We start from the raw sequence: 26,130 nt of genomic DNA, 5'->3' as shown, positions 1-26,130 counted from the left end.
GTGAGGCAGAAGGTCTCAAGAATTATAGGCCACGGCTACAAATATAGCTCAAGAAGCAGAGGGCTTGCTTGGCATCCAGGAACTCCTTACTTCAATTATCAGCAAGAAAAGAAAAAGGGAAAGGGGTAGAGGAGGGAGGAGGAATCCCAGGACACGCCATGCCCTGCTGCATACTGTCTTAAAGTAATCCAGGCATCTAATCCCAGCATGTGGGAGGCAGAGGCATGTGGATCTATGGGTCCATGGGTTCGAGGCTCACCTGAACTACATAGAAAGTTCCAGGCCAGAGCTACGTGGAAAATGTTTTTAGTATTATGTATAAACACTTTTTCAGTCTCTAAATAAAGAGTGAATTTTACTAAAGAATGATCAATAAATTATTTACAACTCTGACATAAATTCTGCGTTTCCCAAAATCTGGCATTTTCTAGGAATATTGGTTTCTGAGTCCAAAAATATCACGTAGCCTTCCCTCAGTTTACAGGTGGTGAAACAAAATCTGAAGAGATGTTAGTTAGTTCCTGTAGATCAGCCAGAGGGAAAACTAGAAACTCGTCCCGCGTTATTTAAATTCTGATATCTAAACCAGACCCAGGATCAGCAACACTGATTTAGACTTTGCTAGGTTCACTTGTTACGTCAGGAAACCCTGCGAGGACAGCGATGAGCGCCCTTGGCAGAAGTCCAGGTTTCGGTGTTCTTTAGTCCTTACCTTAGAGAAGATGGGCAAAACTGGGGCTCCGGAGGAGGTAACCACTCTTGAACTTATCCGCGCTAGGGGGCGCCAGAGCTTCTCTTTTCAGTTACGGGAAGCTGGAGCTTCACCAACCGGAAGTTCTTCGCCCGTAACAAAGATGGCGTCTGAGCACACTCACCAATCAGATCGCTCTACCGAGAGGCGGTGCTTTCCGCCTCCAAGAATCTGTGTGGTCCAGGGGTTCCGGGATGGCCAATCAGAGTACTCTCCGCAGACGAACGCGTTGACGTCAGAGCTGGGCGGGGTCCAGTTGTAATTTTTGGCGGGTTCCGGTGAGGACCGGGAAGAGGATCCCGACCTGGGTGAGCAGCGCGGGGTGCGGGTGTTGGGGGCTCGGGCGTCCGCGATGGGTTTGGGCCCTGAGGGAGAGAGGCGCGAGCTCTGTGCGTGAGAGGCGCCGAGCTCTGGATCGCGCGGAGCAGGCGACCTTTGTGCGTGGCTGGAGCGGGCAAGGCGCCGGGTCTGAAGACTGAGGGCTCGTGTGCTTGAAGACCCTGTTGTGGTCTTCGTGTGTTTCCTTTTTTAGGAACGTCCTTTAGTTTCCACTTTTAGAAGTTTATCTCTGACAATTTCTTGTAAACACTGGTGACTATGACAGTTTTGCGCCTATTCCTCCCCGTTCCTCTCTTGTCCCCCTTCACCGTACGTGCCCTGCTACTTTCACGTCTTTTAAAAGTGTTAAATAACGCATTGGATGCAGTTAGGGTTGCTTGCACACAAAGCACCCTCTTAAAACGCCTGCCGCCTCGCTGACCCTCTCTTCCTGATCCCTGTTGAATGCATACCCTGGAGGAAGGCTCCTACCCAGACGCGTAGTCTCTGCCCTGCACTTCCGTGCTTGTCCTCCAAAGAGGACCAGATAACAGGTACACAGCAGTGGACAAATGTGCAGTGACCAGGGCGGAGGGAGTTATGGCTGGCTAGAAAGCCTCAGAAATTAGGCAGCGAAGTGCAGATGAGAAAACTCCACAAGAGCTTTCTAGACAAAGTGCTTGAAGCCTTAAAGCAGTGTTTGGTTCAAGAAGCTGAAAGCAAGCCAACCTAGCAGGAAGAGGCTGAGGAAGGTGGGGGCAGAGTTGGGATGGCATAACACAGAAACGAGGGGAAAATATAAACAAGGATACAGGCACCTATTAGGAAATCATCAGAATGTCTCAACTAAAAGAATTCCATGGCCTGACTTATGGTCCTAAAAAATACCTGACAAAAGGGGGAGGATTACCTTGGGGGTGGGGGGGCACAGCACATAGGCAGAAGCAAGCTGAGCTCTGTGAATTTGAAGCCAGGCAGAGCTACACAGTGAGACTCCGTGTTCTCTCTCACAGAGAGAACAATGAGAATGAATGAATGATCTGGGGGCTGTGAGGAATACTTGCCAGGGAACGAAATAATCAATATGGGAAGGTGTAAAATTAATGGTGACTTGAAATAGCCCTGTTAGCCATGCAGTTGGAGAAAAGTAGAAAATGTAGGCAGTGTTTGTAGGTAGGAACCATTGTATTTTTAGGATGCCCCAGGATATCAGGACCAGAAGGGTAGACTGGTTTGATTTGGGGAAGCAGGACAGCAGACTGATGGGAATGAGCCGAGACTGTCTGCTTCTAACCCTCCAGAAGCTTACAATTGGGAACACCCCAGAGATAACATGTGACGTCTTATAGAGTCCTTAGAAATGTTTGTTGAGTAAGTGAAAAAAAATGTGCCACAATTAGCTGTTTGGTGATAGTGCACACACTTAATACCTTTTTTCCACTTTCAGTGTATTTTTATAGACAAATGTAACAAAGAAAGCAATGATGCAAAGAAGGTTGTTTGAGTTCACAAAAACATGTAAATAAATGCCAGTAAGCACGTACTAAATTTAATTTAAATTAAATTTAATTAATTTCCAGAACGTGCTCAAAATAGACCAACTTAAACACAGTTGTCTGGCAAGTGCCGTGGATTATATCTGGGGAAGCAAGGCAGAGGCCATATCTAGATTCAGGGCACACTGAGGAGAGCACTCAGCATGTCCTTTCACCAGCCTAGGTTTATAGCTGTGTTCCAGTATCCAACAAGAATAAATATGTCACGTAAATTGAATGCAGATGTTTGTCAAAGGAGGCATGAAATTGGGTCCAAGAGCACTTCAGGGAACAAAGTGCACTAGAGGTAAAAGGCCGTCTGCTTTTTTTTTCCTGGAGCCTCTCACAGTTCCCCAAGGCATTGTTTACCTGCCTCCACCTCCCCAGTACTGGGATGAAAGGCATTTGATACCATGCCTGGCTTCATTGTTATCCATGAATCTTAATTGTTTCTGGTCCTCTGTGCTCAGCTAACTAGTGTGAAAGTAAAAATCCTAACTCAGGGTAGAGCTGTGTAGAATCTCATCCTAAGCTGCAATTGATAAAGTAGACCTCAAAAGCATTATAATAATAATATGGCCCTAAAATTTACATCAGCCTGAATAGTTCTTGTTCACACTTTGAGTCTGTAGTCCACCTCACACACTACACTGCACTTTAGCTGGGTCTTTGTAACCCCAGTTTGAAGCCAAGTAGAAAAGCACTGCTATGTGCGAGGAGGGTGATGCTATTGCTCTGTTGATAATGGGAGATGAGATGAAAAGTGCCAGGTGCTGAATGAATTGGAATCTCTGGGATTGGGCTTTGATGGATGTGCATTGTGAGGCGAATCAGGGGTGACTTTTCTAATGTTGATTTTTATGTTTATTTTTTTTTTTTTACACAAGATTCTTCGTTACTTATACCAGGGCCACCTACCTGATCCACCTTCACACTTGCTCATCTCAGCTGTTCTCTTGACACCATGAATGGTAAGGCCTTCTAGTTTTATTGACTCCTTTGGTTCACAGAAAACTACCATCTGGTCCTTTATCTATTACAGAATAGTAGGGAGCCAGGGTGCCTAGGAACTTGTCAAGCTGTCAGACCAAGGAATTGAACTGGGCAGTCTGACTTCAGAGTGACTTTGGATATGGAAATCTTTTGAAATGGTTTTAGTCTAGTTCTGTTTTAAATTCTTGCTGTCTTTCCTTTCTGATTTTGCTTGTTTTTCAGGGATTTGTGCAAAGAAAATTCCCTTTTTTTTTTTTTTTTTTTTGCTGTGATTAGCAAAGCTCAGTTGGAGCAGCAGAGAATGTTTGTGCTGATTCTAAAGGGACCTGAACAAATGGAATGCATTGTGTGGTGTTTTGTTGTGGTGGTGATGTTTGCTTGTTTGTCAATTACATAATTGAGCTCATTGCCAGAACCTGCATTTCTTTTTGCTCAGGTTTACTATACTGGGCCTTATTCAAGAAAAGTAAAGGCTAACGTTGAAATTAATTACACTGTGTTGGGTATGGTGGCATAGTGGCATATGCCTTTAATCTCAACATTCAGGAGGCAGAGGCAGGTGAATCTCTGAGTTCAACTACTTGCTCTGTATAGCAAGTTTGAGGCCATCCTGGGCTACATGAGATCTTAAAAAGGAAAGAAGAACTGTCGGTTCTGATTTGAGTTAATTTTATCCTTAACTTGAAATTTCCAGTGGAATAAAGTGTTATTTATGGTTAAAGGTCAAATAAAAGCAAATATGACAAATATTAATTAATGATAGCTCATTCTGGGTGGTGAGTAGAATACTTACATATCTTTCTCCACTTAAAAGTAACAACTAACCAAGCAGTGCTGGCACACTCCTTTAATCCCAGCACTCAGGAGGCAGAAGCAGCAAGATCTCTGAGTTGGAGGCCAGCCTGGTCTACAGAGGGAGTTCCAGGACAGCCAGAGTAAAGCAGAGAAATACAGAAATAGTAAATTAATTAACTAATTAAAAATAAGACTGACAATTAAAAAGTGAGATGGTAGGTAAGGTCCACGTCTTGTTTTAAGTGTTTTCAGTTATTCCTTACTGGTCAAATTTCATGAAGCTTGTTATCGCAGGAAGGTGGCTCATTAAAGCAGTGCAGGTGAAAAGACGTCGCCCGCGGCCTGGCCCTCTCGCCTTTCCTTACTCAGTTTCTTCTAAGAAGTAGTCAGGGCAGGAAAGTAGATTCAAGAGCAGCAGGCAGAGTGACCATTCTGGAGGCGTTTCATCATTTGTCCTGTCAGTGCTGGCTGTGGGGAGGGGGGTACTTGTCACTGACGCTGCCTGGGGTAGACTTGTGTTCCCATTTCTTCTAGTGGAGGAAGATGACTTGTCAATACTGACCTCTCTGCTGGAGGAGAACGAGGCAGCCTTGCCTTGTAGTTCAGAAGAGAGTAACTCCTTATCTCCAGAAGAGGGTGAACCTGATGAATTTGATGAGCTTTTTGATGCTGATGGCGATGGGGAATCTTACACGGAAGAGGCTGACAGTGGAGAGGAGGGAAAGACAGAAAACCAGAAGGAAAATTTGGCCACTCTGTTTGGGGACGTAGGGGATTTAACAGATGATGAAGTTCCTACATTGCAAGCTGAAAACAACATCCTTCCTACTTCTGCTCCCAGCCAAGGAAAAACCAACCAGGAGTTGCAAGGTACCCCATTGCTTACTTTTTCCGGTTTATTCATGAGACAGTAGATGACTCCCCAAGTCTGAAAGTTTTCATTAAAATAACTGCAGGTACAAGGGTGGATACCAGTAGCTCTTTTTAAAAAGAAAGAAAGAAAAAGAAAAAACCCAAAAGGCTGGAAAGCCCTTTTTATGCATGCACACAGGACTAAACTTGAATGAGTTGGTAGATGAGGCATTTAAAGTCAGCATTTCAGCAGTCAAGGTTCTCCTATATCCTGTCAGCCAGTAATAATTCATCTTCCATAAGATGGCTCTAGCAATGTTTATGCTTCTTACAGAGTATATTACTGTAGGATTTGTGTGCATGGGGAGCCAGGGACAAGGCTACAAAGCTACCACACAGTTTGTGTGAACAAGAGACCATTTCTGAACTCCTGTTTTGAGGCATGCCCCTTTCTTAGTCCTGGCACCTTTTCATATATTTTTAAGTTAAAACAAGATTCAGTAGACGACTCTAATGTGAAGCCAGCATTTGTTGTAGTAGTTATATTTATTTAATGTACGAGGTTTTGTGTTTTGTTTTTCTGAGACAGGGTTTTACTGTGCAGCCCAGGCTGACCACATGTCACTCTGTTCCCCTCAGCCTCCTGAGTGCTGGAATTACAAGTTTGTACCACCATGCCCTGCTGATAGTAAAAGCTTCTGGCTAGCCAATGTGTCAGGAGGATTCAGGAATACTAGGGATAAAAAGTTTGTTTCTCTAAGGAATGTCTTTGAAGTATTACAGTTACTCATGAGCTTGAGGTATGGGATTGTGAATCTCTAGGTTTGGAGTAGTAACAACAGAAATACTGCCAGTGTATGCACCAGCTGCAACACTCTGTCCTATCTGATTCTCAATATATTTTTCTTTTATAGATGAATTAAAGAAGTTGCAAGAGCAAATGAAAGCCTTGCAGGAGCAGCTAAAAGCGGCATCGATTAAACAGCCTCCAGGTACAGCCCACTTGCACGAGTCACCTGGTAATGTGACTATAATCTCAGTGATATTATGCGTTTTTGTTGCCAACAAACAGTAGTGTTACTACTTTCATCTAGCTCCTGCCAAAACAGTACTATTTCTAATTACTTATATTTTATATCGAGAAGGCACATCTCGGCAGCCCCTTCTTAAGGAGAAGAAAGTTCGGAGAATTCAGGAGTCAGCATGCTTCTCCGAAGAGCTTGATGTCCCTGCTTTACCCAGAGCCAAACGTGTGGCCCGGACACCCAAGACTCTTGCAGGTGTGGTATTCAAGGCTCTGCTGGGTCTCACTGCTCAGTGAGTGTGTGTATGGTGTGTGAGAGAGGTTTGTGGGGAGAATGAGCTTGTGTGTGTGCAGATCCCTGCAGCGTGGTGGGATCCCTTGTTGCTGGAGTCACAGCATTTGTGAGCTGCCCGACCCTTGCCACACAAAGGTCTGCTGAACAGCACTGCCGAGATTTGGAGAATAGTCAGTGGTCTTGTTCTCTGCCAAGACTTGATTACCTGAGGCATGTTGGTGCACACTTATACATGTAGCGTTTGGAGGAACCTGCATTCCAAGCCAACCTGGGCTACAGAGTGAGACCCAGTCTCAAAACAGCAACAAAAACTATCCTACATGTCAATAACAAAAAGAATTTCCTTGGTAAGCAGGTTTTCTGTTTCTCAGTCATTCTCTTCCCACTTCTTGTGCTTATTTTCTAGAGTCATCCTCAAGGACAAGTACACCCTCCCAACCACTCCAGGTTATTTCCAGTTTTGTAGAGCCTACAAGCTCCTCTTCAAGGTCAATGAGTGCACCCTCACCACAAGCTGTTCCTAGGAATAAACCCAGTGGGACTGCTAGAAATCAGAGCACAGGAACCCCTGGCAATGCTGGGGAACGGGCTCCACAGGTTCCCCAGGTCTCTGTGGAAGCCTTCTCAGGCCTACGACTCAGGTCAGTAGCTGCAACATCCCTTTGTCCCGCTAGATGGCTCCTCCTCCTGTCAAAAGATGGGTCTTCTAGAGGCTGATCCACAGAGCAGCAGCCTTGACTGAGGGAGCTTAGCAACGCGGTGGGCAGCACTTGTCTTACCTCAGTGTGGTGTGGTGTGGGCTGTTTATGGAAAGCTTGTCTACACAGTGAAGAATGGTGATGCACACCTTTACTCCCCGCAATCCAGAGGCAGAGGCAGGAGGAGGTTCAAGGCCAGCCTGGTCTACATAGTGAGTTCCATGGCAGCCAGGGCTATGTAGGAGTCCCTGTCAGCAAAAAAAAACAAAAAGAATATTTACCTCTTAAAAGGAAATGGACAAATAATAGATATTTAATCAGAAGCTGGCATATCAAAACAGTGATTTTATTTTAAAACTTTTCATCTTTCTGTAGGTAAGGTTTAGACAATTCATTGCATGCAGTGTTAGGGTCCTCGGCTATTTTAAAATATCTAAATTTAGGTGTGATGGTACATACCATTAAATCCCACACTGAGGAAGCTGAAGAAAGCGGGTTGAGAGTCAACTAGAATAGCAGTACCTTCTTGTAATAAGATTATAAAGTAAACTTTACAGGTAAATCTATATCCAGGGAAAAGTAAGCCTTACTTTTTAAATTATTTTGATATACTTTAGGGAAAAAAAATGTTTTCTGTGATCAGGCTGAGGTAGGAAGATTATGAGTTCCAGGCCAGCCTGGGGTACATAGTGAGATTCCATCTCCAGAAACCAAAACGAGATCAATAAAAATAAATGTATGGCTGGGCAATGCCTAACACTCAGGGCCAAGGTGAGATGCAGAGACAGGTGGATCTCTGAAATCAAGGCCAGCCTGGTCTACACTGTCCAGTACAGCCAAGTACAGTCCAGTACACAGAGAAACCCTGTCTCGAAAAACAAAAATAAATAAATAAATAGATAGATAAATAAATGAATGTATGCTGTCCGTATTATATAAAAGTCCTTCAAGACACTGGAGAGGTTGCTGCCCCTAGTGAGCCCTGGACCAACTGGGAAGGTGTCAGATGTCTATCAGCAGAATAATGACCTAGCAATTACCACTTCTTGACCCAGGCGACCGCGAGTATCCTCCACAGAAATGAACAGGAAAATGACAGGTCGGAAACTGATCAGACTCTCTCAGATCAAGGAGAAGATGGCAACCGAGAACCTGGAGGAAACGGACTGGGTGACATTTGGGGTTATTCTGAGGAAGGTCACTCCACAGAGCGCTAACAGCGTAAGCTGCCTTACCGACTCCTGAGCTGTGCCTGCCCGGGCTAAAGTGGGGTCTCCAGCCCTTCATCTGGTGCCAGTCGGTCCTTCTTTAGAAATAACTTCTAGTCTGCACACATCTTTGGGTTGGGGTTCGAGGGTAGCGTCTATCTACAAAGAACTCTTGGCTTAGAGCCAGTCATTCTTACTGCATTTCAGTTGTCTCTGTTTTAGGGGACACTTGTGTTGGTCCCTGAGATATTGTAATCTCTCCTGTGGAGAAGACCAAGTAATCAGAGTCCACAAATCCCAGAGATCCTGTGGGTGTGAGATAATCCGGAGTTGCTGAGGTTGCCAGCCCACGTCAGCGAGGTGTGCTGAGATGGTGGTGATTAGCACAGCTGTGAGCAGTGGTTACCTGGCTTCTAGTCCTACGACCGGGTTACAGATGACGATGCTGTAGCTGCTGCTTTTCTCATACAAGCTGTTGCTCATGGTCACGTGCCTGTGACACTGAACGGCAGTCCTAGCCAACACAGTTAGACCCTCTGTGTTTGCTTGTGGCCTTGCTTCTCTTATGTTTGAAATGAGGCATGTGTTGAATACTAAAGCACAAAGAATTAATGCATAATTTGAAAGCACTCTGACAACCATTATTTAGGGTGAATTATCATCAAATAGATTTCCACAATAAGACACTTTAACCATAAGAGGAGGCACTGTGAGCCAGGGTTCAAAAATGATTAAAAATTGTTCTGTTCACTCCAGGGGAAAACATTTAGCATCTGGAAACTGAACGACCTTCGAGACCTGACACGGTGTGTGTCCTTGTTTTTGTTTGGAGACGTTCACAAAGATCTCTGGAAGACAGAGCAAGGGACCGTCATAGGGTTGCTCAACGCAAATCCCATGAAGCCCAAAGATGGCTCAGAGGAGGTAAGAAGCCTACTCGGCTGCTCGGCTGCTCGGTTGGTGGTTTGTGCAGTCACCATTCCATCAGGAACACTGTGTTTCTCTGAGGCTTTACCTCATTCTGTACCCATTATTCCAGTTCTTCATTTATTGGCTTATTGCCCTATATTAGTCCACGAATCTGCCTTTTCTGAATGGCTTTGAATTAGCACCACAGTTCCCCAGAGTTTATTGAACTCTTATTATGATTGCTATTTTACTTATTATTAAAGAGACAGAACACGCACTTGCATGACACAGCTCACATGTGGAGGTGACAGAATAACTTTATGGAGTCACTTCTACCTGCGTGGGTCTGGGGATTGAACTTGGGGCGTCAGCCTTGCAGAGCAAGCACTTTTACCTGCCGAGCCATCTCGCCAGCCCAAGTTTATTGAACTCTCCCACTCAGTTTCCATAGGTTCCTTACATAAATGTCCATGGTTGTATCAAGATCGGTGTGTTGCAGTTGAATGAATTTTGCTTCATTAGTTTTACAGTCCTAGCTGATGCTCAGAGCTAAAGCAGATCTTTGTCCTGATCTGCAGTAGGGTTGTGTGTTGCTTCCTGTGTGAATGGCAGTGGGCAGTCTTTCTACTCTGACCCAGCGAGGACTTTATTTCCAGTAGAGAATGGCAAAAAGCATTCCTTTGTTGACTGAAAGTGTATTTGGCCATTCATAACAACAACAAAATTCAATGGAGTTTTCTTTCTTAAACAATAAACAGTGGGATTTAAATGGGTGTGGTAGTTCACACCTGAAATCCCCCCACTCCAGAGGCAAAGGCCACCGGATTGCCATTACTTCAAGGCCAGTCTGGCTACAAAGTAAGATCCTGTCTCATAAAACCAAAACAACTGTGTGTGTGTGTGTGTGTGTGTGTGTGTGTGTGTGTGTGTGTGTGTGTGGTCTGTTATGCCCAACTACTATTTTTCCTTCTCATCCTTTTTCTTTTTTAATTTACTACCTGTATTTGTCTATTGTGGGCTGGAGGTGGGGTGCATGGGTGTTAGCACACATGTGGAGATCAGAGGACAACTTGCAAAACTGGTTCCCACCTTCTATTGATGGGCCCCAAAAATTGGACTCGGCTCCTCAGGGTTGTTAGCAAGCACCTTTACCCACTGAGCCATCTAGCCAGCCCCTTTTATTCTTATAAGTCCAGTATAAGGAAAGTCATAAGTTTTGGGCCAGTTTGAGCTATGTGGAGAATTTGGGCCATCCTCCTATACACAGAAAAACAACAACAAAAACTAGAAATAGATAACTTAGTGATGTCTTATCTCTGTGAGTGGCTTAGTTACTTTTTTATTGCTGTGAAGAGGCACATGACCAAGATAAGAGAAAGTCTTTAACCGAGGCCTTGTTCCCAGTTTCGGAGGCTGGGTCAATGGTTATCATGGTTGGGGGCATGGCCGCAAACAGGCAGGCATGGCAGCACAGCAGCTGAGAGCTCACGTCCTGCTCCATTGAGTCAGAGAGGGAGACTGGCACTGGTGCGGGGTTTTGAAGCCTCGAAGCTCGCTCCCGGTCATAGGCCTTTTGCAACGTGGTCGCGCCTGCTGATCCTTCTCAAAATATTCCCAGCGGGGACTAAACACCCACATCTATGAAATGGTGGGTCAGGGTTTACTCAAGCCACCACGGTGAGTCTCTGCCTTTCCCCCTTGATCACAAGACAACCCTGAATCACTATGAGGCAGAGTACTGTGTCTCCCTATCCTGGGAGAGAAAAACTATTCGTTACTCATCTTGGGTTGGGAGCCTAGAGCTAGAGTTTTGTACAAACTCTGTTAGCAGGGTGTGAGTCCAGTTAGGCAAAGCAGCTCTGTTGTAGCTGTTCTGCAAGAATCACTAGAAGCCATGCTCTGTGGGGCTCATCCCTCCAGTCTCAGAACTGTCATGATGGAGTCTTTCCTGTGGCAAAGTTTGCACAGTGGCTGGCTGGTTACCTAGTAACCACTAGACCCTCTGATCTCAAGGGACAGGATGTTCTGGAAACAAGGACAGAGCCCAGGCACCTGAGGACATTCCTTCTTATCTCAGCCTGTATTCTTGGTAGGTCGCCTGAGAATTGGCATCAGTGAGTGGAAGGTCTGAGTCAGCCAAGGTCATTCAGACTGTCCTCACCTCTTCTCACTGTTGGTGGCAGGATGGAGAAGGGTGAGCCAGCCTGGCTCTTTAGTAGGAACTCAAGAGCTTTCCTATCAAGGCCTGTTTCAGCCTAACTTGCCAAGCCTTTGTCACAAGACCATTGTTAGCTGTAGGAATGTTAGGAAAACAGAGGGCTGGGTCCATTGTCTGAGTATGAGCACTTGGCCAGCCTGGACAGACAGGATTCCGACAACCAAGAGGAAGGAAAAGTTGGTCACAGAGAAGGGAGCTGAGACAGTCTTAAGCATTGGCCTCTAAGATGCCTTCCTAAACTCAGCTGCAGACATCCCTTCTCCCATTCTTAGGATAAAGGCTGTTAGCACTTACATATGTTCTCTCTCACAGGTGTGCTTATCTATTGATCATCCTCAAAAAGTTTTAATTATGGGAGAAGCTATGGACCTGGGAACCTGTAAAGCCAAGAAGAAGAATGGAGAGCCGTGTACACAGACTGTTAATTTGGTGGGTCTCAAATCCATTAGTCAATTTTTGCCTCTGGAAAGAATCAGTCATGAGGGATAGACTAGGTGCTAGGGTGGATGAGCAAATGGGAGCCTTGGAGGTCACAGGCCTTATCCTGCACATAGTGTTGTAAGGCTAGGAGAGATGGGCGGGTGGCCCTGCTCCCCTGACCAAGTCCTCACCAGGTGCTCTCCCCTGCAGCATGACTGTGAATACTGCCAGTATCACATCCAGGCCCAGTACAAGAAGCTTAGCGCCAAGCGGTCTGATCTGCAGTCCACTTTCTCCGGGGGACGGATTCCAAAGAAGTTCCGCAAAGGCACCAGCCTGAAAGAGCGGCTGTGCCAGGATGGCTTCTACTACGGCGGGGTTTCCTCTGAATCCTTCGCAGCGTCCATGTAAGGCATTTCTGGGCTGCTATTGGGAAAGGATTCTGCTTGTCTCTTAAGAGGAAGCTGGTGGTGGATGATTTTGTGCCTGTCCTGGGGTGCTCACCTGAGCTTTTTTTCATGGCTGAAACTGAGGTGGTGAAGGACATCTTTTGTTCCTAAGGAGGGAGAAGCACATTCGGAATGAATGGAAAGTGAGTTGTGGGTGATCTTGAACATAGAGCTGATGTGATAGCTCTGCAATCCCATCTTTTGGGAGATGGAGGCAGAAAGAACATGACTCTCTGGCCAGCCTAAGCTATATAGGGAGGAGACCCTGTCCCAAATGGAGAAAACGGGCTGGACAGATGGTTGAGTGCATACTATTCACCAGAGGACCAGAGTTTGTTTCCCAGTACCCATGTCAGGTGGCTCACAACTGCTGGACCTCCAGCTTCAGGAGATCTGATGCTCTTTTGACCTCTCTGGGTCAGTGTGCACAAACCTACACTTAGACACATGCATATACACATTAAATAAATAAGTAAAACCTTTTTAAAGGGGGAGAAAACAATTAAGAGGTGGAGGCAGGAGCAAGAGTTCATGCCCAGCTGTGGCAAAATTTTCAGCCAGCTAGGGATATAGGAGTTGCTGTATTAAAGCAAAAAATGTTTTGGCCTTTCTTGAGTCGTTCCCTTTATTATTATTTCTTGTTTTGTTACCATTATTGTTTTATGGTGAGATTGCAAACCTTTTAAAACCATTTTTACCTTTATGAACTCACATGTTGATGTAGCTTGCATAAGTGTGTGGTGATGATACAGGAGGGTGATCAGGGTCCTCTACTGGGATTCTAGACTGTAGGGACCCCGGGTGATGTGGACCTTGTCATCTTACCCGAAGGATGGCATCTGAGAGTGTGACAGGTCAGAAAATGTACAAAGGAATCAAACTGTGATTGATCTAAAAACAATCTTAAAGAATTAGGCAACAAGATTTATACTTTCTGTGTATTGAGTGATATCTCTTTAGTCATTTTTAGTAATCATAGGGTATCTTTTATATGGTTATTTTAAGTATGCCCTGTGAGTGAGTACTAATGATATTTCTAACAGCAGTGTAGTTTTTTAATTTTTTGAGACAGGATTTCATGTAGCCCAAGCTGGCTTGACACTCCAGCCTGGCCTTGAATTCCTGATCCTCCTGCCTGCATCTCCCTAGTATTGGGATAACATGCATATGCTACTCTGCATAGCTTCTAATAATATTTTGAACTTACTGTAATTGTAACATACTAAATTCTAGCAGTCATTAATTATTTTAAGACAATTCAAGTAATGGCATATTTTTGATGTTTCTGGCCCTTCGGCAAGGCCTCAAGCAAATCGATAAGTTCTCCATCTGTGATGAGGAGAACTCGAGGGCTACTGAGCTGTGGCTAGCAGAACTTACTTGTGTAGGGCTTGCGGAATGTGGACGGTTGGTAACAAATGCATTGAGAATCCTTGAGTTGTCTCTGACAGCATTGTAGTTTCAGTAACTTACTTTCTGCTTTCACTCTTGGCATTCCAGGGCAGCAGCTATTGCTCCCAAGAAGAAGGTTCAAACCACTTTGACTAATCTGGTTGTGAAGGGCACAGGCTCTATCATCCAGGAAACAAAACAAAAACTCGGTAATTCTTTGTTCACCCATCCTCTGTCTCTAATTCTTTGTTCATGCATCCAGTGGATATAGTACTTGGGCCTGAGAATGGATATGGCTTACTTACACTCTTCAGTGATGAATAGCAGCTACTCATCCCCTGGGCTTAGTGGACAGTCTGGCATAAACTTAAAGAAGTTTGGCAATGGAGCAGAAAAGAAAATCTGCAACATGATCTTAGCGTGCCTTCGCTTCATATCGTTTCTGAAATTTCTTCATGTGGCTGGTCAGGCTCTCAGTGATCCAGCATTAGTATCAGGTACCTGGCAGATCTTGCCAGCTACCTTTTGTTACAGTAGGGCCTAGATCAGACAGTGTGAGGCCACCTGTACTGTGGTCTGAAGAGCAACCAGGAACCTGTATGGCCTCTTACTCACACGGATTCCAGAAATGGCATATCCATGAACCCCACAGACCTGAGGGCTTAGTGTTTGATATTCATGATCTCCTTGCTGTCCTACTAGTCTGACCTTTAAGTTAAAAGTTCTGCTTTTTTTTTAGTATTCTATCTTATTCATCGATACTAAGTTATGACTACAGGGTTTAAAAAGTGATGTCACATGATATCAAGCCAATTAAATTTTTAATCCTCTGTGATTAATGTTCATATGTTTCAGGAATTCCCCAGAAGAGCTTGTCTTGTTCTGAGGAGTTCAAAGAACTGATGGCCCTACCCACATTTGGAGCCAGAAACTTAAAGCATTTAGCCAAAGCTACTTCAGGTACAGTCAGCATGTGTGATTATGGTGTGCCCATGTTCCCCAGACCTTTCCACAATCCCTCAGTATGTGGCTTTTGTTTTAGGCATACTGGGAAGCCCAAAACCTGCCATCCAGTCTATCTCAGCGTCGGCCCTCTTAAAGCAGCAGAAACAGCAGATGCTGGAAATGCGGAAGCGGAAATCAGAAGAAATACAGAAACGGTAAGAGGTGTAGATTCAACTGTTGGGATAGCTTATTCTAGGAATAACTTGAAGGACATCAAGCTGTCTGCCTCTCACTAATGCTCCTGCTCCCAGAGCCTGCTGGTACAGAGAAGAGCAGTTAGTACAGCCCTGGAAAGGAGAAAGAGGAGAGGTATGAAGAGGCTGTCTGAGCACTGGTCTTGAGCTCAATATTTTTATCTACAACATGAGAAGTTTGGTTTGGGCGGTTCTGAAGTGAAGTCTCAGACTTTGTTATTTTAAATATGTCAGGCCTGGGCCTAGCAAAATGGCTCAATGCATAAACATGATTGCCACCAAGCCATACAAGCTGGGTTCCATCCCCACGCCAACATAATAAAAATACAGAACCAACTCCCTGTGGTCCTGTGGCCTTGTGTATATACACTGTGGCAGGCACACATGCATGCACACATATGTAAGTAAATACATGTAAGTTTTTGAAACTGTCAGACATGGTAAATCCCAGCTCTTAAAGATAGAGGCAGGAGAGTTACAAGTTTGAGCAATAGAGTGACCATGCAAGAAGTTTATGTATCCTTCTTGAGGATTATCTCGTGGATATTGCAAACAACTATAAAATGTGAAATTCTTTTACTTCACTAAAAGAATTTTGTCTTGTTCATTTCTGCATCTCCTGAAACTTAACATCTAATTTTGTGTCTGTGCTAAAATTGATGAGGACTAAGTAGATAGTTCATATATGTGTAGAATGGTCTCATTCTTAAATATACCTTAAATAAAGTATAGCTAGGTCATTATTGGAAGGAAGGAAGGAAGGAAGGAAGGAAGGAAGGAAGGAAGGAAGGAAGGAAGGAAGGTTGGTTCTGAGTCAGACAGGGTGGTGCATACCTGTAATTCTAACACTGATGAGGCCAAGTCAGGAGAATTGTCTGTTCAAGGCTCTGTGCTACATAGTGAGACTCCATCTCATGTAGCCCAGGTTGGCTCTGAACTCATAATCCTAACTGTACCTCCTAAGTGTTAGAATTTTAGGCATGTACTACCACACCTGGCCTTTTTTTTTTTTTTTTTTTTCTATTTTTTAAATGGGTATGAGTGCTCTATCTGCATGTATACCTACATGCCAGAAGAGGGCATTCGATCACAAAATAGATGGTTGTAAGCCTCCATGTGGTTGTTGGGAATTGAACTCAGGACCTCTCGAAGAGCATTCACTGCTCTCAACCACTGAGCCATGTCTCCAGCCCCTCACACCTGGCCTTTCTAATATTTTTCTAATGTTAAACCTATATAAAAGATCACCATGTAGATTGCAGGGCCATTTTTGTTAAAGATTCTTATTTCTTTTAATTCTTGGACAGTTTCATATATGTCTATAAGAAATTTTAGTCATTTCACCCCCATGCCGTTTCACCATCTCATCCCTTCTTCCATGTGAGGGATTTCTAAACATTCCTTACGTATTCCCTTTCTAGAGGATAAAACGAAAAGCAGGGACATTCAGTGAGGCCCTGGGGCTCTTACAGCTAACCACACACAGAGAGACTTCTGCATTACAATTTTAGATGTGTGCCGAAGACAGCTACTCCTGCAAGCCAGTTGGAAAAACAGTCATCTGTTAGGAAGGGATGGAGCAGCCACCCTGTATTCAGTCAGGCAAGAGTTAGCAAAGCTGCTGGCGTTCTTAGTTGCTGTTCTGGATTATTAACCAAAGAAAGGAATTGTTTACCAACATTGTTGTAATCATTGTCCTCTCTAGCTTGCCTAAGGTCTCCCAGTCTACTTTGAGTTCTAAGTCTTTGGAGCCTTGGGGGTCTTCTGACCTACTTTTACTTGCTTTGGGTTTGGGTTGTGGGCTGGAGCCCAGGGCTTGGGGCATGCTAGACAAATAAATGCTGTGCCGCTGAGCCACACCCCCAGCCCATGTTTAGTGACTTCATGTTCCTTTTAAGATTCCTCCAGAGCACAAGTGAAGTCAAGAGGCCCGCAGTGCCGTGTTCCTCTCCACAGGCTGCTGCCCAGTCTCCTCGGACTGGGGCTGAGTTCCCCAAGTTGGAAAGAACCCCAGCCCCGAGGATGCCTAAGCTCGGTAGAGGCTTCTCAGAAGGGGACGATGTTCTCTTCTTTGATGAGTCACCACCGCCAAGACCAAAACTGAGCGCAGCAGCGGAAGCTAAAAAGGTAACTGGGGGCCAGGGAGACGGCTCAGTCAGTGACGCGCTTGCTGTGCTGGAGGACCTGAGCTAGGACCCCTAGCATTCATGTAACAAGCCAGGCGTGGTGGCTGTGTGTGACCTGAGCAGAGGAGGGGAGCACAAACAGATCCATGATGGCCAGCCGTTGTGGCCAACTGGTGGGTTTGGGGCTCAGGGAAAGATCTTATCTCAAGATGAGATGGACGGGGCTGGAGAGATGGGTCCTTGGTTAGAGGCCTCGGATGCTCTTTTAGAGAACCTGGGTTAGATTCCCAGCACATACACCAGGCAGCTGACACATCTGTAACCCCAGTTCCAGGAGACCTAACACCCTTCTCTGGCCTCCAGGATACCTGCATACATATGTGCACAGACAAGCAGGCACAAGACAGACAAATAAATAACTTTTAAATAAATAAGGTTAGAGTGATCAAGCAAGAAAGACTCTCTTGTCATTTTATACACATGCACACAACCACTCACATAGACCATGCACACCCAAATCTTTTGTTAAAAAAATTTTTTTAAGGTTTTTATTTGTTTTTCATTGCTTGCCTTTGCGTTCTGTGACAAGAGATTTTATTTGAAACTCTATACTAATGGCCAAAAAGATAGTCACTTAGCACCTATTTACCAGTCATCCTAAATAGACTCAAAGTGATTTGCAATGGTAATGGTATCAACATAATGCCATTAACCTAATCCGTGAGTTTGAGAACAGCTATCCCCATACAATTTCTTGTCAGTCTAGAGAATGCAGCCTTCAGGAAGATACTGTTCTACAGCTTGAGACAGTAGCATTAGGCAAAAGAGCCCTGTCATTGTTCTGATAAAACTACGAAATAATGGTGAAAAGTTCAGCCTCTGAACCTAGCTGCAACTGTATGGGGCTCTCATAACTGAAGTTATGAGTCATGAAAATTTTATCACTGATAAAAGCTTATGCGCCTACAATGTCTGAAAAATTACCTCAGAATCAAACACCCTCCTCTGGAATCCAGCCTATTCTACATTATAATTTGCTGTGTTTTTGGTGTATGCACAATTTTCTACTACTAAAGAATGTTTACAGCAAGCAAAAACATTTACTATTTTCCTCCCATCTTTCCTCAGGGTATAAGTATAAAATTTTATCTCTGAAACGTATTGTTAGAACATTTGATTTAAGAGTTGCTAAGTGGGGCTGGAGAGGTGGCTCAGAGGTTAAGAGCACTGGCTGCTCTTCCAAAGGTCCCGAGTTCAACTCCCAGCAACCACATGGTGGCTCACAACCATCTGTAATGAGATCTGGTGTCCTCTTGTGTCATGCAGGTGTATATGTAAGCAGAACTCTGTATAAATAATAAATAAATAAATTTAAAAAAAAGAGTTGCTAAGTGAATTCTTTGGCTTGAGACTAAAATAGACTTTATAACAATATCCGAAAAGTCCCTATACGCATTTCTGCTATTTCTTAGTGTATATTTCTGCGAAACATCATCTTTAGACCTAGTTCTTTGCTGTTTATAGACAACCTATGTCTGTTCTGTGGTAGTGTGTGGTCTTTCATGTGTGTCTACATGAACATGCCATGAATGTGGTAGTCCAAGGACAGCTTGCAGGAATAGGTTCTCTCTGGCCACCCTGTGGGTTCCCAGGATAGAACTCAGATGGTCAGGCTTTTCCCACTGGACTGTCTCACTAGCACAGTTTCTATTAGAGAACAATGAGTGGGCTGTGGGACTGTAGGGGCCTGTCTTATCTCAACTTTTTTTTTTCTCCTAGATAGCTGCTATTGCAAAATTAAGGGCAAAAGGCCAGATTCTTACCAAAAGAGATCCAAACAATATTGTAAGGAAGCAAATGGACCCCCAAGATGTGCTGGAAGTGAAGGCTCGTGCAGAGAAGAGCAACACGGATCCTCCTGAAGGTATGGCAGCTCCACAGTAGGTAGTGGACAGATAGACCCTGTTTTTAAAGGAAGTCTTCTACGCATAGCTCGTGCCCTGATATCAATGGTTGGTTTTGAGTTGGTCTCTAAATAGTCAAAGTTGCACTTGTTCCAACTCTATCTTCTTGCTCCAGAGTCCTGAGGGCGGGGATACAGTCACGTATCACCTGCCTGGTTCATCCAGTCATTCATGTATGATCACATTAACTTGAACTGGAATTATGGGTAGTCTGAGCAAGTAGGAAAAAGATGGCTCACTAAATCTTTATGCATCATATACTAACATAAGGTTTGGAAAGGAACGGAGTTCCTTTGTTTTAATTTGCTGCTTTTATTTTTTTAAAGCATGGAAGCTGCTAAATGTCATTTAAAATTAGCTTGTAAGTCAAGTTTTTGTTTTTCTGTCTTTGTAATCAGAAGAGAAGACCCATCTGTTCTTGTTGCCAAGCTGGTTCCACCTCATGATCTAGGCTCTACCTCTTGCTTAATTTTTTGTTACCTTTTTTGTTTGTTTGCTTTTTCTTTTTAAATAAAGTCTCAGTATGTAGCCCAGGTTGTCTTCAAGCTTGGCAATCCTCCTACCTCACCTTTGCCAATAATGGGATCATAGGCCATCATGCCCCCTTCCTGTTCACTCTTGAGGTCACCCCTGCCAGTTATAACTGGGGTCCTGGTGTCAAGGTTGAAGAGCCTGGTGGGCAGGGAAAGAGCAGAAGGGAGTTGAATAAATGAAGCATGCTGGCTCTCATGTCTTCTCAGTAATAGCTAATGTTCTTCTGCAGATGAGTTGGAGCCTGCCAGGAAAAAAAGGAGAGAGCAACTTGCTTACTTAGAATCAGAGGAGTTTCAGAAAATTCTAAAAGCAAAGTCCAAGCACACGGACATCCTGCAAGAGGTAAGCACGTAAGGGATTGATTGGGTCAGTGTCCTTCAAAACAAGGTTGGGGGAGGACTAAGGATCTGCTTCTTACACAAGTGAAAAAGTACTCTGTGCTCTGTACTGCAGCTGGCTGGCACACAGGCTTCTGGGCATTTCTTGTTTCTGTCTTAGTAGTACTAGAGCTACAGATATGTGCCACCGTAGCCAGCTTTTAAAATGTGGGTTCCAAGGATTCAAACTCGGGCCGTCAGGCTTCCAGGAAAGGAGTTCTTACCACTGAGCCATCTGCTTGGCACCCTCAGTGACATTGTAATTTCTCATTTGCCCTTGCCCTAAAGAATAACAACTGTAATGATATGTAACAACTGTTATGTTATTGTTACAATAACAACTGTTATGATATGTAAACATCATAAAAATGTTTACATATAGTATGACTGTAAATTATGTCAAAATGTTTACTACTTGCTGGTTTCTTCCACAATATGAGGAATTTTTTTCATTCCGGGTTTTTTTTTTTTTTTTTCCTTAGACAGGGTTTCTCTGTGTAGCTCTGGCTGTGTCCTAGAACTTACTGTGTACACCAGGCCGCCCTCAAACTCAGAGATTCGCCTGCCTCTGCCTTTCTGAGTACTGGAATTAAAAGTATGCGCCACCACTGCCCAGCTCATTCAGCTTTTTTTTTTTTTTTTTAATTATTTTTTTTTTTATTTTTATACTAATCACAGGTTAACATTCAGTATTTTCTTACTGGCATTTCAGGTACTTCCAATCAACAGTTAGCCCTATCACTCCTAACCCCTTTAATAACAAGTATTTTAATAGCAAGAATCCTTATCAAACTAATGGGTTATTTAAATTGCTTATCGTATAAGCTATGAATATAAAATAAAAAATAAATTATACTTACAGTTTCAGAGATAAAATATACTAACTAGTATGAAAGAGCACAGGGAAATATTTCTGGCAATATGTATTTCATCTTTTAAGTGCTTGGCTATAGCTTATCCTGGAAGAGATAAGAGGCTTGAATTTGTAAGTCTGGTACAGCCTAGTCATGAGGCTTCAACAGAACAAAGAGTGAGTTATCCTGGGGAACTGAAGTCCAGTCCTCCTTCAGTATGCACAGGACGAGTGTTCTTGGAATAGTCATGCAGATGTTAACCACTCACAAGTATGTCAAGTTGTGTAGAAAACAGGTCTGCTCTGTACGTTATAATCAGGTTTCTTTTTCACGTGTCTCCTAGAGCGCGCCATATCTGTGTAGGACAAGGAATATTTCTCTATCATGGGGAGTATAGAAAAAGTAGCACCCTGCTAGGGTCGAGGTAACAATCAACTAGATAATGAGCTCTCAGAATGTCCCCGGGGAGTGCCACCATTCCCAATTATCTGTTCTTCTAATTGTTGGTTTTGTCATTCAGGCTGAGGCTGAGCTACAGAAATCCTATTTTGAGCCACTGGTGAAAAAAGAACAAATGGAAGAAAAGATGAGAAGCATCAGAGAAGTGAAATGCCGAGTGGTGACATGCAGAACGGTGTGTGCAAGGCAGGGGCTCTGTTTAGAAGTGTCAGCTGGGCAGGACATTGGGAACTGTGGGACCGTATCTTATAGTATGTCACCTCATTAGAGCGGAGAATAAGCAGCACAGGATAGACAGGTTCAGGCTCCCTGCTGACCTGGGAGCTGTGCAATGGGGCGTTTGTAGGGAGGTTCTGCTGTGAGGACACTAGGATCAAGTTGTTCCTTTTGCTGTATGTCAAGTTCTGACGAATCCCGGGGATTGATTGATGTTCAGAATTTGCTGTCTCTGGCACCCTGACTCGCTGTGTGTGCCAAGCTGTCCTCAAGCTTGCAACCCTTCTGCATCAGCCTCCCAAACACTTCGAGTAGAGGCTGCATCACCAAGCTCAGACTTCCGAACAACTCAGTGTCAATGAATGTTGTTATATGCTTCTACTTAACTGGGGCTACTTTAAAGAAGCAGTATAAGACAGTCAAGAAAGCTAGTTGATCCTGGTATGTTAACTCCCGCCTTCAATCCCAGCATTGGGAGAGAGGAGGCTGTACGTGAGCGCAGGTTTAAGACCAGCCTGGGCTACAGAACCCTGTTTCAAAAAAACAAAAGAAATGAAGGAAGAAGTTGGTTACATCTCAGTAGTGACAGTTTGGGCCCCCCGATAGCAGCTCCTTGCCTCCCCTTCCAAGCCCCTCACTGGATGTGTGTGTGTTGGTCTGTGCAGTGCGCCTACACCCACTTCAAGCCTCTGGAGACCTGCATCAGCGAACAGCATAACCTCCATTGGCATGATGGCGTAAAGAGGTTTTTCAGATGCCCCTGTGGAAACAGGACGATCTCCCTTGACAGGCTCCCAAATAAGCACTGCAGGTATGAGAATCGCATGGGGTTCTCTGACTCTGTGGCCCTTCCTGTATAGTCCCTAGAACATGAGATCCTCACCCCACACCTTCCTATAGCTCCTGGTAGTCCTCAGGCTGGAGCTGTTGCCTGGGACCCTTGAGAGGTCCCCCAGGTGAAGGGCACACATGGTGCTCACCGACGGGTGAGCAGTATGTACAGCCCACAGATGGGAGAACAGGTGCTTTGTAGATAGCGCTTAGAAGGATGGTGCTCCCCCTGGCTCCTCTGTTGTCAACGTACTCCTCCAGTGAACATAAATTAGTGGCTAGAGTGTGTTCCTCACTGGGGTGTGCACTGTCCTGTTATACTGTCACCTGCACCATCATCTCTGAAGTCTCCAGACAGTAGAGGAGTGGAAGGCCGTTCTCAAGTCACTGAAGTGCTTATTCTTTGTAGCTTCAAGCATAACCATAGATGGGATGTATGAGTACCTCCTTGAACAGCTCTTCCTTGACTGAAGAGACAGCTTTTCCCCTCAGTGACACCCCCACTCCCCATTGTCTATGTGTATGGGGTTGGGGGACCATTAATACCTTACTACTGAGTAAAGCCATTTTTTCTGTTTCAGTAACTGTGGCCTCTACAAGTGGGAACGGGATGGCATGCTAAAGGTATGTGTGGTCATCTGTTTTCCATCACTGTAACAGATGACCAGAGCTAATCAACTTTAAAAGCAGGAAGGTTTACTTTGGCTCATGGTTCTTCCAATGCTGACTGGTTAGTCTGTCTTTGGAAATGGGAGGAGATGACAAAGGGAGGCTTGTTTATCTCATAGTTTAGAACTAAAAAGAGCCATGGTCCTCTGTTCCTTCAGGGTCTCATCCCCAGTGCTCTAAGAACTCCCACTAGGGTCCCCTACCTCCCAGGAGCACCTAGCTATTGCCAAAGCTGTAACAAATGGCCTTGGGGACATTCTAGATGTTATCTAGCTGTGTGTTACCAGCACTCTATTTCATAATTAAGTTGGTGACCCCAGAAAATCAAGGTAAGCCATTTCTTATTCATGTGTTCTCCTTTCTCTAGGAGAAGACTGGTCCAAAGATAGGAGGAGAAACACTGTTGCCCAGAGGAGAGGAGCACGCTAGGTTCCTGAACAGCCTGAAATGACCCCTCTCTTCAAACATCTCACAACCAGCCTTACTTCTGTGGCTCCAAAAAGCAAGAGCTTGACTTCACATCATCCTTTTTCCTAACTGACAGCTTGAGAAAGAAGTGCTTCGTAAACACCGCCCACTCACTTTGCTCTGTGTGCTGGTTTGATGCCATATTTAACATTAGCGTGCACCTGAGAAATCAGGACACTCATGTTACACATGCCTGCCTTACAGCAGCCACAGAGATTTTTGTCCCCAAACCAAAAGGTGACTCAAGAGCTTTGCTTCTAATGGGTGTCCTTGTGAGAGGCAGAGTGCATTTTTTTTTTAATCACAGTCAAGTTCAAGAACTACAGTAGCATCTCCCTATTTCTGCACTTGGTTTCCTTATGTGTAAAGTGAAGCCTGGGCTACATGCCTGTAATATCTAACACTCAGTTCTCTGGGGATGAGCTTCCTTGCTGTTCCTGTAGTCTGGCTGTGCTGACTTTGGAGGCCACATTCTTTCCTTTTGTTCTATGGTCATTTCAGCTTTGTCTTTAAAATAAAGTCACTGAGCCAATTTGTGACTCAGTTCATTGATAGAGAGAAGGAAGTTGCCCTGTCTGCAAAGCTGTGATACTCTGAGATAGAGATGCCTAAGCTCTCGTCACCTTTACTGTGGCTTTATTCAAAATAAAGTTTGACGCTTTTAATAAAAGCAGACATACAACTTGAGAAGCTGTAAAGCTTGACTCAAAAACCAACTGTATGGACAGAATCCCAAGGACTTTGGGGGTTGCAGATCCACTTTATTATGTGTGTCAGGATCTTAAAGGTCAAACCGTACCTAGTTTATCTGAGTAAACATTTAATTCTTGAGATTAGGCTGGCTGGATAACTTTTCAAATAGTATGTGACCTGGATGAATGCTGGCACTGTCTAATGGTAGAATAAGTTGACAGGATCATTTCTCTGGAATCTGAACTGTAGCTAGACATGTTTCACTTTTATCCAGGACAACATCATGCCAAGAGAGTAATCCAATGGAAAGTGGTTATGGAGATAGGTGGTTGAGGTTTTCAAGAGCCAAAGATACAATCCTACGGCCCCGGTTGGCATACAGCTTTGTTTCTGCTCTATATGGGCTGGCGGTGCTAACCACTGCAGCCATGTTTACCTTAAGGTCTAACCACCATTTTTTAGGGGTGTTGTACTTACAAGAAGGTCTTGGTTTCTAATTTAACAAATAAAAAATAAGGTGTTTATTAGTTAGAACCAAAAGGTTCTTGAAACTGGCATCTGAAACAGTGATGTATCTGAAGTTGGTGGCTCAGCCACGTACAGCTTGATGGCTCTTTGAGCCACCTGTGCTGTGTGGAAATGTGCTCTCATTTGAACAGGGCATGGCTGGGCTCGTGTGTGCTGTCTACAAGATGTCAGTATGCTTACAAAGCTTTGTGGTGGCCTGAGTCTGGATCTCTTTATTTTAAACGTTAACCTTATATTTCTAAATAATTAGAAACACAGTGGACCCACACCCCGCTAACATATTGGAGTATTAGAAGGGCTGATCTGTGTGCATTGTGTGTGTGTGTTTTTCCAGAGTATTCAGGGGTGAGGAGTGGTGGAGAGAACTACGCATGAGCCTTGAAAATATTCGTGAATGGAATTAGTTTTTTTAATCCTGCCTTTTAGTGCTTTTATCAACTATTAAATACTTTCATACAAATCCACTGTGTTTATCATTTTTCTTCATCTAATATCGGTGCCATATTCTGTCATCAGGCAGTTAGAACATGGTAAACACTCAGCAATTGGCAGAAACTGGCTAATCTGAATGTATCTTCAAGATGGTTTATTTGTTTCTTTGTTTAGTTGGTTGGTTTGCTTTTTTCCCCTGTGGGTTTTTCATTTTGTTTGGTTTAGAAAAACATAACATTTTTAAAAACAAAATCCTATCTCCAAACAAGAAAAGGAAAGCTGAAGTCTTTTAGATAACAATCTTGCAGAAATAGCAAGTGATTTGAATCACTGATTAAGTGTTTCCCAGCAGAAGCCAAAACACCAGAAGCTTCACCAGTGGCTGGTGTTTAGCCAAGTAAACAGGTAACGTCCGAAGGCATGTTAGAATGGGTGCACAGGAGACAGGAATGGCTCAACAGTTAAGGACAGTCAGTGCTCATCCAGAGGAGCTGGGTTCACTTCCTAACACCCAAATGTTAATTAGCAACTGTCTGACTCCAGCTCCAAGAAATCCAAGTCCTGTTCCCCCACTTTCTAGCCTATATCCAGGCAAAACACTCCTTACAAAAATAAGGTACACTTATATGGAGGCAAAACACTCCTGTTTTATAAATAAAGATAAATAAAACCTTTTTTTTTTTTTTAAAAAAAAAAAGCAGGATAACAAATCTGTTTGCCTAAGTATGTCACTAATGCCATCAAAACATGTACTCTGCCCATGAAAGTCAGCCTCACTGCCTTATGTGTTTGGATACGCCATGGATCTCCAAACTGGGGCAAGGTCAGTGAAATTCTACATTTGCCAATACATTAAAAAGAAGAGAAAGGTCAGTTGGCTAAAGTTGGAAACAATGTGTAGAAAAACTTAAAAATGTTTAGAA

The 26,130-nt window shown here is 44.0% G+C and overlaps 1 protein-coding gene across 1 annotated transcript; it reads left to right on the top strand.

Annotated features, from left to right (window-relative positions):
* Positions 1 to 981: 981 nt before the first annotated feature.
* On the top strand, positions 982 to 25,235 carry Mcm10 (minichromosome maintenance 10 replication initiation factor). Its single transcript, XM_021643598.2, has 20 exons — positions 982 to 1,059; positions 3,492 to 3,575; positions 4,927 to 5,262; positions 6,159 to 6,236; positions 6,390 to 6,524; positions 6,970 to 7,204; positions 8,317 to 8,482; positions 9,226 to 9,393; positions 11,909 to 12,025; positions 12,227 to 12,423; positions 13,966 to 14,066; positions 14,713 to 14,817; positions 14,900 to 15,017; positions 16,955 to 17,183; positions 18,962 to 19,106; positions 19,910 to 20,022; positions 21,432 to 21,545; positions 22,252 to 22,397; positions 22,999 to 23,041; positions 23,454 to 25,235. Exons 2-20 carry the CDS (start codon positions 3,569 to 3,571, stop codon positions 23,535 to 23,537), a joined length of 2,637 nt encoding a protein of 878 aa, XP_021499273.1. The 5' UTR covers positions 982 to 1,059; positions 3,492 to 3,568; the 3' UTR covers positions 23,538 to 25,235.
* Positions 25,236 to 26,130: the final 895 nt, after the last annotated feature.

Source organism: Meriones unguiculatus, chromosome 19 (assembly GCF_030254825.1).
Source record: "Meriones unguiculatus strain TT.TT164.6M chromosome 19, Bangor_MerUng_6.1, whole genome shotgun sequence".
Classification (NCBI taxonomy): domain Eukaryota; kingdom Metazoa; phylum Chordata; class Mammalia; order Rodentia; family Muridae; genus Meriones; species Meriones unguiculatus.
This window is presented reverse-complemented; position numbering and strand designations above follow the sequence as displayed.